This window comes from Octopus bimaculoides, chromosome 8 (assembly GCF_001194135.2).
Source record: "Octopus bimaculoides isolate UCB-OBI-ISO-001 chromosome 8, ASM119413v2, whole genome shotgun sequence".
NCBI classification, from domain to species: Eukaryota; Metazoa; Mollusca; class Cephalopoda; order Octopoda; family Octopodidae; genus Octopus; species Octopus bimaculoides.
The window spans coordinates 95661191-95673867 of record NC_068988.1 but is presented as its reverse complement, the minus strand read 5'-3'; the positions used below and the strand labels follow the sequence as shown (position 1 = coordinate 95673867).

Sequence of the window (12677 nt, the reverse complement as noted above, 5' to 3'; positions counted from 1 at the left end):
CGTAATTACGAAAAAAAAAAAAAATTATCCTGTAAACAAATACCAAATTATAACGTAATAACAGAAATTTTTTTTTTTAATACTTTAAAAAATATAGCAATTTAGTATAAATAGCAAGCATTGAAAGTGCATAATTTGATTTAGAAAAATATTTAAAATTTGAATAAAGTAATAATTTTCAAACAACTGCCTAATAAAAGTAAATACTTAAAGATGAAATTTTTTTCTTTTAGTTATTCTTTTCTAAGAAAACAAAGAAAAAAGGGATTCATATAAAATAAAAGAGATTTATATAAAATATGTGAGACTATAAAATATAAGATTATAAAATAGAATATTTTTAGCAAAAGTTAGGTGGGGCGAATATTAAGCGGAAGTTATGAGAGGATCGTACTGCGCATGTTCAGACTAGTTGTTGATAACATGTCTACCAGTGAAGACGATAATGAGTTACGAGATCTTTTGGTTCAAACTTTGGAATCAAACGGCACACTGGCAAAGATTCGGGTGAGTTTAATAATTAACATTGAAACCTCCTCTACTTATTGATATCTTTTATAATGCCATTAATTGAGTCTGGGACCTATTTTACCCCGTCCAAACACCCAATGTTGATGTTTCGGGTTGTTTACCTTGTGACGAAAGAAACTTGTCAAATCTTGAACAACCAAACTACACAGACCGCTTCTAAGGACCTTTTTAACTTTTACTACTTAATTATATCACCCAGAAACGAGGAATTACCTTCAGAACAGTGTTATCGAATTACTCTGTCTCTTTCTATATTTCTTCTGTTGTAGTTACCATAGCAGGACTTCGTTGCAATCCCCGTTTCAGCCAAGTCCGGACAGGATTCAGACGACCATTCGCAACAGCGTAGCGTTAGCAACGGAATGCAATAGCAAAAGTTTAGCCATAGCACCACATTGCTTCAATTTAACTTGTAATTTTGTGGAAATATATTAAAGTTAAACCCCTCTGCACCTATTACTTAAAATTTCGCGCTGCTTATATATATATATATATATATATATATATATATAAACACACACTTCAAACAATTATAACAGCCGCACTCGTAAATACGAACCGTACTTTTGGAAAAGGGGAAAAAAAAAAAAATTGTCGAAATTGCCGGCATTCTTTCGTTACTTAGTCCATAAAACTTCTATCATACTTCCGTCTTCGACTGAATTTTTTCAACTGTTTTGTCGTGTCGGACCGGTGTGTTCTGCTTGAAAAGTTCTTGGGAGTGTCCCTGTGTTTCTTAGAAAATTTTAACGCTTGCCTGCACTAAGCTTGGAAAAGTGCAAAAACGAGTTTTTGTCTCATTTTCTAGAAATATGACTTGGGTGTCTTGAAGCGGAAATATACCAGTAATTAGCCACTATTATGTGTGCCATATCGATCTATCTCTCTATCACACACTACTAATGTTACCACCGTCTCCCCCATCAACCTATTGCTTACCAACTTCCATGTCTCAAGTGAGTATTCTCTCGACATGACTCACTTTTGGTCTTTCTGCCATCATCAACCTCTTTCCTATTCCTCTCATTACGCTACACACCTTAGGTTACCGATACTCCCATCATTTACTGTATACAAGACTTCCCTCTTACTGTGCTGGAGGGGGGGGCATGATGGAAACTTCCCCTCCCTGCCACACTTTAGTGATTGGTGACTGAGACTTCCCCACTGTAGACACCATGAAGCGGTTGGCAAGTGGGCAGATGGTTGCGAGGTTCCTTTAGTTCTGTCCTGCTGAGGACTCTTCAACCTCTCAAGTGTGCATTCCATGAGAATATGCACCAAATATACTCTGTGAAATGGCTAGCAATATGAAGGGTCTCCAGCCATAGAAACACAGGAGTATCATTCTATAGGAACAATGACCCTTTCCCCATAAGAAATGACTTGGACCATGACATCTTCTTCCTACCTATACCCGCATGTAAAGTTATTCATTTATACTAGGCATAAGTTTCATAAACTACAAAATATAAATATCCACACTACCACACCTGAAACGTACCTGTTATAACTCATTATCTTGATTTGAATGCAGGTGAAGGTATTTAGAATGTCCAAACTTATTTCTGCAAATGTGCTAAGCATTGATGCCTCTGCAGCTTGCTGGTTTCCTGTCGAACTGTCCTATTGATGCCAACATGGGAAAGCTTATCTGAAATGATAATATACATCGAAGAAAATGTCTGTAATAATTAGGAGCTCAGTAAGCTGTGACACATTATTACATTGCAGTAAATCCATTTGGGGTTGACTTGGCTAAAACTATCTTTAAAAACATCATATACAGCAAAACAGCATAAATTGGTACAAAATTTCTCTCCCAAGATACATTAGAAGAAATATTTATAAGCTGATGTGTCTGTGAAATGTGTACTTTTACACAGTTGTGAAAAAAAAAAGACCAAATGAAAAAACGTTTATTCATCAGCTGATTTGTTGATTTCAGATATAATTTTGAAATTTCTATTTTTCTCTAGGCCCAGTTACGTGCAAGTGTTTTCTTAGCTCTTGAGAAGCAGGGGCCAAGCCAGGTAAATGCTTTAAAATATATTTTTGAGACATACTATGATGTAAAATTTTCCTAATTTACTTTTAAGATGTTTGATTTAGAATAATACTCATATATACATCAATATCAATTCAAATGTAAATTGTAGTTGTGACCCCAGTGCCGGTAGCACGTAAAATGCACCACCTGAATGTGACCAATGCCAGTACCACTTTGGTTTCCGTGCCGGTGGCATGTAAAAAGCACCATCCAATCATGATCGATGCCAGCTCCTCTGCCCCCTGTGCTGGTGGCACGTAAAAAGCACCCACTACACTCTCGGAGTGGTTGGCATTAGGAAGGGCATCCAGCTGTAGAAACAATGCCAGATCAGATTGGGACCTGGTGCAGCCTCCTGGCTTTCCAAATCCCAGTTGAACCGTCCAACCCATGCCAGCATGGAAAATGGACGTTAAACGATGATGATGATCCATGTTTTGAAGGATATAAAGACTCCCTTTTTGTTATTAATACTACTCGTTGAGTTAGTAAAATCATTAGCATGGCAAGCAAAATGCATCCTGGTATTTCGTCCTTCTTTATGTTCTGAGGGCGACTTTGCCTTTCATCATTTTGCTGGGGTCAATAAGTACCAGTTATGCACTGGGCTCATTGTAATCAACTCCCCCTCCCCCCAAATTGATGGCTTTGTGCCAAAATTTGAAACCAATATCATATTCTTTGATCAGGTGGTGAGAGCTGGCATAATGGTTAGCATGCTGGGCAAAATGCTTAGCGGTATTTTGTCTGTCCTTATGTCCTGAGTTCAAATTCCACCGAAGTTCACTTTGCCTTTCATCTTTTCATTGTGCCCTGGGGTTGATGTTACTGACTTGAAATTCCACCCGACCCCCACCTCTCCTGAAATTGCTGGCCTTGTGCCAAAATTTGAAACCAGTACTTATTCAATATTTGTTTTATTTCTTTCCTTAGAATAAGGCTCCTTTGCTTAATGCCAAGCTGAAAGCATTTTTAAATACTAAAGATGGTGAGTTTCAATCATTTTTATTTCATAATTATCATCACCCTGTTCGTTACATCATTAATTACCATTTTGTGTTCGACGTGTTATAATAGCTTTATGTTTTTGTTGTTTTGTTCCCAATCAGTTCTGACTCAGCAGATCTGCAATCAAGGGCAGTCTAGCTGCAACAATGTCTTCTTTTATTCAGACCCAATACATTGGGAATTATTCTATCCAGTGTCATCAGCATCATCATCATATGTTCGTTTTTCTTTGCTGGTATGGATTGGATGACTTTACGCTGGGAGCTGGCTCCCTTGTCTGTTTTGGTTTGGTTTCTACGGTTGGGTGCCCTTCCTAATGTAGCTACTTTACTGAGTTACTGGGTGCTTTTCCCATGGCACCATTCACTGACAGGGTCACCAAGTACCTTGCAAGACAGAAACCCGTCAACTGGGTGATGGAGAGTAGTATTAAGGGGTGTTCCATTGTGCTCGTTGTCTACCCCTTGCTTGTTCAGAGCCCACCGTATCACACAGTAGGGTTCACTTATCAAAGGCTTTCTCCAGGTTAAACACCAAGGATAATGGTTTATTCTTAGCCAAATACTTCTCCTGCAGTTGTCTGATTATAAAGATGACATCAGTGGTGTTCCTCCCCAGCACAAAGCCAGACTGCATTTCATCTAATCTGATTCTGTTCTTAATTAATTGGGCAATAACTCTTTCTGTAACTTTCTTGACCTGGTCTAGCAATGTGATGCATCTCCCTTACCTTTGTAGGGGCTGACTATAATATGATGACACCAATTCTTGGGGGACGACACCTTCCTCAATAACCTCGTTAACTATATATTGATAAGTCCTTTCCTTCTTTTTTTTAAGTTGAGTGTGATTTAAAGGATATTTGTCTATTATTTCTAGTAGGATGGGTGACCACATAGAAGTTCCTTTTATCTTTTACTTGTTTTAATTTCTGGGTTGCAACCTCAATAGTAAAAGTGTTTTTTGGATATTTCTTAATTAGACGTTCTTTGTTTTGTAAATAAATAGTTTTTCTGCTTAATTCTTGCAGGACATTTAGCTGCTGTGTTGGTGCATGAGTTTCTGGAATTTTTTAATATGGAATTCACAGAAGTTGTTTTTGATGCCGAAACTGGAGTGGTAAGCACCTTCTTGTCCATATTTTAATAGTGTTTATATCATCATAAGTCCATATATTTGGAAACAATAATGAAAAACAGAGTCAGAAAATTACTATTTTTAAATCTGTATTTTGAAATAAAAACATGAAATTTAATATCAAAAAAATTTTTCATGAAGATATGTCTAAAATAGTATTGTATTAAAAATATATGTAAATATATGAAACGTGACATTTTAAAAATTTGTTAATTAATGCATCTTACAATCGTTTCACGAACGTATTGTCATTATAATGGAATCCATTGTTGATACATATTCATACACAATACTTCCGCTCGTCAGAGATGGAGAAGGTAAAGTTTTTATAATATATCGAATGTTGTTTTAAAATTAGAAAAATATATGAGAAAGTGTTTTTGAAAAATAGATTACTGGTTTAGATTTATGCAGGTAGACTTTGGTAAGCTAAAAACCTAGAAATCGCGATACACAGATAATGTTTTGAGCTAAGTGGGGGTGCTAGATTCCCTTGTTTGTAAATATAAGGACACAGATCATGTCGTATAGCCAGCTGGAGACGATGTCTCCTGGGGCTAAATTACAGCAACATTCGTCCTAAACCAGGACTGCCATGTTATGTTGGCAAACAATCTTTACTCCAAAAAATTGAGTATTTATAAATGTTTGGATGAATGTATTGCCCTAGTTGTGCTAAATAGTTGTGGTTTTTGCTGTTTAGTCTGAGGTCAGCCCCAACTGAACAGACCATAATCAAAAGCAGTCCAGCTCTGACTAATGGCTCTTATCTTTCCAGACCACATAATCCTCCAGTGGTTCCTTTTGAGGGAGATTTAATTACTATTTCTAGCAAATGGAGTGACCGCATAGAGGCTCCCCCATTGTCACAGGGTTGATTAATTGTTCTTATGTAACGAGAAGAATCCTTCACCGAGTGTTTAGCACAATTGATTTAACCCTTCAGCATTTCATTTCTGGCCGAAATATTTTTACCTGTTTTATGCTCAAATCAGCCTGATCCAGCCTGTCACACCTAACCTTCAATGTTGTTCTAGAAATAATCACATTATTTAAACCTTGAAACCACAAGATGATGCATGATAACTTTAAAACAATGTGAATAAATAAGCATTACATTCGACAGAGTAATTTGAATGCTGAAGGGAATGGAAGAAGTGACTTTCATGCCTTTCCCACATGTTTTAAGGGAATAAAAAAATAACCACAACAAAAAATGTCAAAAGAATTTCTTTTTGTCCAATTTACCATTTCCCTTTCTCAGAGTCCACTCTGTAGAGTGGTTGGCATTAGGAAGGGCATCCAGCTGTAAGAATCTTGTCAAAACAGAAAATTGGAGCCTGCAGCAGTCCTTTGGCTGCCCACCTCCTATCAAACTGTCTGACCCATGCCAGCTTGGAAGTCAGGCATTAAATGATGATGATAATGTTTGGATTTCATGATTTACATTGAATTAGGAATATTTTCCCTTTGGAATTGGTGTCTGGATTTTAGTGTTGTTTATATAAATCTTCTTTTCTTCAGAATTTTGATAAAGGTCAGAGAAATGTTTTGCTGAAAGATCTTCATCTTCCCAATGATTTTGATTCTGTCAAATCTTCCCCAGTTTTATCTCAAGCAATTAAACAAATTGGAAAACATGCAGTTGCTGAAACAGATAACAAAAACCAAATTGTTCCTAATGTAAGTCTTTTTTTTTTTATATTAAATCTGTGCAAGTGGAATGTTATTCTTTGAAATTTAAAATTGATAAAACTGAAAAGTCTTCACAGGCTAAAATAAAACCTTAGCTTCCTGCTCTTTGGGTGCCATGTCCAGAATGTAAGGCATAGGGGATCATGTCCTGCCACAATTCCCTGTTCTTTGTACTCTGTAACAGTTCCACTTCCGGAGGTTTAATGGCCCTTTCTTCCAACCGCTTCATCAAGCTTGACATCCATATCATCCTTTAACCTTTTCCTTTTAATCTTTCCAGTCATCACTAAATTCTCCAGACCCTTCTTCCTCATCACACGACCAAGAAATCTCGGTTGCTTGGCCCTTATCTCATGAAGCATTGGCAGAGTCTGTAAAAGACTTTATTAAAACTAAAATTGAAAGCAGTAAAAGATTTAAAGGGGTGGGTGGGTAGAGAGAGAGAGAGACAAAAAAGTTTGGTTTCAGATTTGAATTCTATTTTCAGATCTTAAAATGAAACTTCTTGTCTATCGAGTTCAGTTCCAGACAGTATCTTAGTTTTATCAGTTTCAAAAATGTTTAACCCTAAAGAGTTCCTAGTTTCACTGGGTTGGGTTTTAGCCATGTTTTGTTATGAGAAGTTCAAAGTTTCTTGCACGAATTCTCTCATTTTAAACTTTATAAAAAAATTGACATTGAAATTTAGTGAAAACAATATTTTAGTAAAGTGGTTGTTTTAAACATTTCAAATATATTGAAAATAAAGAATTATATTCAGTTTTGAAATCAATATTTTTAGGATTATTTTGACCAGAAAATCTTTAAAATATTCAGTTTATCAAGTTTTTATGTAAATCTTTCTGATATATTTAAATAACTATTTTATGTCTAAAGTATATAAGCAAATTATTTTTTTCTTTGAAGGGCCTACCTGAAAGTTGTATAGCTGAAGCAAAGAGAAAGTTTGATTTGTATGACAAGGTAAATTATTTAAGGCCTTACTATGGTATTACCATTGTTGTGGTGCCAAAGACTGGGTCTTTGATTTGTTTGTGCCATATTCATCAGATCACTCTTAACATTCCTTCTTTTGTTTGTGAATTATTTTACATTCTTTTTTGTTGTATTGTGAAAACGTCTGCTTTTTCAGTGACATGTATCAACTATCTCAACTAAATGAAGATTCTCTTCCACTTTTTAAAATTTATTCCAAATTCTCTTATTAAAGTTTTAGTATTTAATTAACGCAGAAAGATAGTTGGTTAATTGCATGCAAGGTTGTGTGTTTTTGCTGTTACTGTAATTTTTATGGCAGCAGTAATTGCAATACTTATTATGGTTCTAATAATGGTAGTAATAACGAGAAACCTAGTTGAATGCCTTGTGGTGTTTGTTTTGTCTCTGTGTATTTAGACGTGTGGCTTACTGGTTCGGGTGTTGGACTTGTGATCATAAGATTGTGGTTTCGATTCCTGGACTGGGCAATGCATTGTGTTCTTGAGCAAGACACTTCATTCCATGTTGCTCCAGTCCACTCAGCTGGCCAGAATGAGGAGTCCTGTCCAGGGCAAAATATATGTGCCATGGAAACCAGGAGACTAGCCCTTTATGAATCTATATGACTCGGGTAAGGAGATTTATGTACTCAGAGTTCATTTCTTTGGAGGGTTCATAAATAAAAGTATGAATCTGGAATTGGTGGGCTTGAGTCTTTTCTGTTCTCTCTCTGATAGGCAGCAAAGTGAGAGAAAGGCAGGGACTCTTCACAAGCCACAAAGATATATGATGTTTAAAATATTTTGGTAAACTCTCTCCAAAATCTTGATGATGTTAAAAATGGAGTGAACCCCATGTCAGGGGAGTGGGTGTGTACTCATTAGAAAAATGCTCACGAAAAAGGTTAACGAGGCATTTATTTCAGTTACTGCCACAATCTTTCATTTTTCCTTGTTCTGATTAATCAATGCAGCATCGATAATGTTTCATTATCAACAATGCTCAATATTTCTTTTATTTTCTTTTCTTTATTAAAGGCTCATCAAGAGACTGTAGAAAAAGCTGATGTGACAAATATATTTTGTGAACTTTTCCCTCATTTTCATCGGTGAGTCACCACTTCAATAGTTTCTTGTTTCATCCATCAATTTCGATGTTGCTGCTGGTTTGAGTTAATTTTTATTTAATGACATTACATTTATTCCTGGTATCTAGTTTAACAACAATGTTATTGGCTTGCCAGCCCTCAGTCGAACTGTCCAACCCATGCCAGCATGGAAAGCGGACGTTAAATGACAATGATGATGATGGTGTTCATCAGCTCCTGTCAAACTGTCCAACCCATGCCAGCATGGAGAGTGGACATTAAATGGTGATGATGCATTTTTTTGTGTTTCATTGACTGGGATGCTTTTCTGAAATTACAAATTGGCATGTCTGTAGATTGCTTTTCTGATGTTAACTTCCCAGACGAGAACAGGTTCCCCATTGGTAAACCAACGCCAGGCTTTCACATACACAGCTAGAACCAATTGTTCAGTTGTATTTTTCAGTTCACACTCACTGAACTTCAGTTTGTAATTTCATTACAAAAATGTCGTTTTATTTCACTTTAATCAATAACATGTTATCACTTTACTGCTACATGTTAATCTTAAAATTCCAATCTCAGTAAAATATAAACCATTTTTCTAAAATTTAATGCTTTTTGAAATTGTTCTGTACAATAATACGACAGTGAAAGATAGAAAATAGTCTTTTTTTTTTTTCCCTCTCTCATTAAAATGTTGTCAGTATTACTCGACTAATTTTGAAGTGATTTTGTTTTGGTTTCTTCTTCTATAGAAGTATTTTGGAAAGATTTGTGCAAGAAGAATGCCATAATGCTGAGAAAGGCAACAACCAGAGTAAGTTGGCACATTTAATATTGGTTAATCTACTGAATTCTGTTGATACTTCAGCTCAATATCTAAGAAACAATACACACACATACACACAGTTATACGCACACGTAGATGTTTAACTCTATATAAATCGGTGGTTCTCAACCCCAGCTCCTGGGGCTGCATGTGGCCCTCAGGCATCCTACTGGCAGTCCCTGATGCTCTTCCCTCTATAAATATACTCTTTTATTTGTTTCAGTCATTTGACTGCGGCCATGCTGGAGCACCGCCTTTAGTCGAACAAATCGACCCCAGGACTTATTCTTTGTAAGCCTAGTACTTATTCTATCGGTCTCTTTTGCCAAACCGCTAAGTTACGTAAACACACAAGCATCGGTTGTCAAGCGATGGTGGGGGGACAAACACAGACATAAATATATACACACACGCATACATACATACATACATGTCCTTATATTTTTGAACAAGGGAATCTAGCATTCCCACTCAGCTGAAAACAATATCTGTATATATATATTTCGAACAGGAATTTGGCAGCGCCACCTCTAGCCGAACAATTATCCTGTGCTGATGAAGGGAAATAACCCGAAAATTGCGATACACAGATATTGTTTTGAGCTGAGTGGGGGTGCGAGATTCCCTTCTTCGAAAATATAAGGACACAGATCATGTCATATAGTCAGCTAGAGACGATGTCTCCTGGGGTTAAATTACAGCAACATTCGTCCTAAACCAGGACTGCCATGTGATGTTGGCAAAAAATCTTTGCTACAAAGTACTGTTGCTGAATATCTCACGTTGTGAGATTTACATATAGTAATTTTCGATAGGGTAATTTTAATATTACTTCAGTTATAGTTTGTTGTGTCTGGGGAGAGTCATTTTCTTTTTGTGCCTTGTAACTCCCATAAAGAATCTTGCAAACCAAATCCCAAAACGAAACAGTTATAGTTTAATATTTACAAATTATCTCACTTAAGGGTCATTCTGTATTTTATTTGTGTGTGTGTGAGACAATATCTGTCTCTTGTGTCTTTTACTTGTTTCCATCATTGGACTGCAGCCATACTGGAGCATTGTCTTGAAGAATTTTGTTAAACAAATCTGCCCCAGTACTTATTATTGATCTCTTTTGCCAAACCACTAAGTTATGGGGAGGTTAACAAACCAGTACTAGTTGTCAAGCAGTGTGGGGGACAAAAGCACACACACACACAAGTGGACTGCACACAGTTTCCACACATGGCATTGGTTGGGTGAAGGCTGGAGTGGAAGATACTTGGCCCAAGGTACTGTGCAGTGAGATTGAAGCTGAAACTATGTCTGTGCCTATGTGTTTTTTTTTTTTTTTTTTTTTTTTTTTTTTTTTTTTTTTTTTGTATACGAAACAACCAGATTATTCTAGTCTTTTTTGTCAGTGTCGAACTGATTATCACATTTGCCTGTTTGTGATGCTGAGTTGTCTGACTTGACTCTTCCGGTTATTTTTGGAATGTTTGTTCAGTATTCTGAAGGCCTTAACGACTCAAATATTTGAAATTATTGATTTAATTCTTAATTTTGGTCAAGAGAGGATTGTGTGTCAGTTCCTAAAGGACATCTGTTATGATTAGTGGAACCAAACACAACTGGTGTAGTTAAAAAAGGGGGCAATGGTGGTTGAAATGGGGGAATGTTGGACTTAAAACCTTCTGTGATTTGGTTTCAAACCCTGTTGGAGTCAACATTGCTTTCTATTCCATTGGGGCTAATTAAATAAAAGCTAGGGACATACAAAGCTGATCTAGCCTACATGCACCTCCTGATGAAATTGTGGTCTTATATTGATGTGAGACATTGTTATTGGGATTGGTGAACAGCAGAGGTTAATGATACTTTTTGCTCACCACCAGGCATTCATAAAGTGACTTAAGTAGTATTTTAAGTACGCACACACACACACACACACACACACACCTTGATTATCTGAACGAGACAGGTGGGCAGGCAGTATTTTGTGTGGATAAACAATAGAATCCAAAGAAATGAGGGATAATACTCTGCAGTGAATAGGATGGAATCGGAATAAATTTAAAATGAGGAGAAAGAAGTTCTCTTCTACCTTCTTCAGCTTCAGAAGAATGAATTCTGGACAATGTTTCTTTCTCTAGTGTCACTGATACTGCACGAATCGTTTTGGTATACAGTAATCCCTCACCTATCACAGGTGTTACGTTCCAAACCCCTCATCATAGGTGAAAATCCACGAAGTAGAAACAATACTGTACTATATATTTTTTAATATTTTTATAATTTCATCATCATCATCGTTTAACGTCCACTTTCTATGCTGGCATGGGTTGGACGGTTCGACTGGGGTCTGGGAAGCCAGGAGGCTGCACCAGGCTCCAATCTGACACCCGCACAGGCTGAAATTGTCTGGTTTTTTTGGCTGGATACACTTCCCGACATTAACCATTTTACAGTGTGTATCAAGTGTTTTTTTACATGGCACCAGCGCTTGTATATTCACAAGACAAGCACCTCTCAGCTGAGAGAGGGAATGAAACTGAGGGATTAGAGAGGGACAGAGGTATCCCTCTTACTATCAAGGGGATAACTTAGCTCCCTCAATTGAGAGGAAGGTGGGAAAGTGTTAGAGAGAGAGATAGTCAGAGTGAGAGAAAGAGGGCTTACCCACAAGGAATGGTGGGGACAGAGGGGGATGTTTAGAGATAGCAGAGACAGTGAGTGAGTGTTGAGAGAAATTGGAATGGCTGTAGAGAGAGAGAGAGAGCAAGTGAAAAAAGAAGTGTCTCAAAAATCCAACCTGACGCTTCTATGCAAAGTTTGTTCTATATTATATTCTTTAATGCAATAAAAACATGTTTGCCCTGTATATATATACGTTGCTGAAATTGGAGTGAGTCTCATGTGTTGGTATGTCTTTTCTGCTGTCAGTTATAATAATTTGATTAAATTACATATTAAGGAAGATCACTCTGAAAATATTTGTTTGAATTATTCTCCTTGCCAAGCTATGTTTTTTTTTGTATCCTTCGTATGAAGTCGATCAAATGTTTCTGAATATTTTTTATCGACAACTTAACATTTAAATCTACTCAGATCTCTTCAATCATTACTTTTTTTCTTATTGAGAATTACAATGACACCAAATAGCTTTCCCTTCTGTCTTTCTTCTGTAGAAATGCATTATCGTTTAATCGATATAATCCAGTTTATCGTGTACAGCACACCTTCTCTTTTATAAACCATCTTTTGCTATAGAGAGACCGTCCTTATTGGCATTGTCTTTGTTTTATATTTCGTGTGCAAGATTCTTGATGTGGATACGTGTGTTGAAAGAAATACAATTAAACCTTGGGAGAGGCATT

The 12677-nt window shown here is 36.6% G+C and overlaps 1 protein-coding gene across 2 annotated transcripts in view; it reads left to right on the top strand.

The window, feature by feature from the left end:
* Positions 1-66: 66 nt before the first annotated feature.
* The window catches only part of LOC106868208 (uncharacterized), a 60992-nt gene continuing 48381 nt past the window's right edge, over positions 67-12677 (top strand). Inside the window, exons 1-8 of one of the 2 annotated variants that reach the window (XM_014913374.2) lie at positions 67-507; positions 2511-2564; positions 3515-3569; positions 4620-4708; positions 6251-6409; positions 7328-7384; positions 8437-8507; positions 9245-9306. In XM_014913374.2, coding sequence (XP_014768860.1) covers positions 400-507; positions 2511-2564; positions 3515-3569; positions 4620-4708; positions 6251-6409; positions 7328-7384; positions 8437-8507; positions 9245-9306 — 655 coding nt within the window. In that variant the 5' untranslated portion in view covers positions 67-399. The remainder of the gene's footprint in view (positions 508-2510; positions 2565-3514; positions 3570-4619; positions 4709-6250; positions 6410-7327; positions 7385-8436; positions 8508-9244; positions 9307-12677) is intronic. The other variant, XM_014913382.2, reaches the window with a different exon arrangement.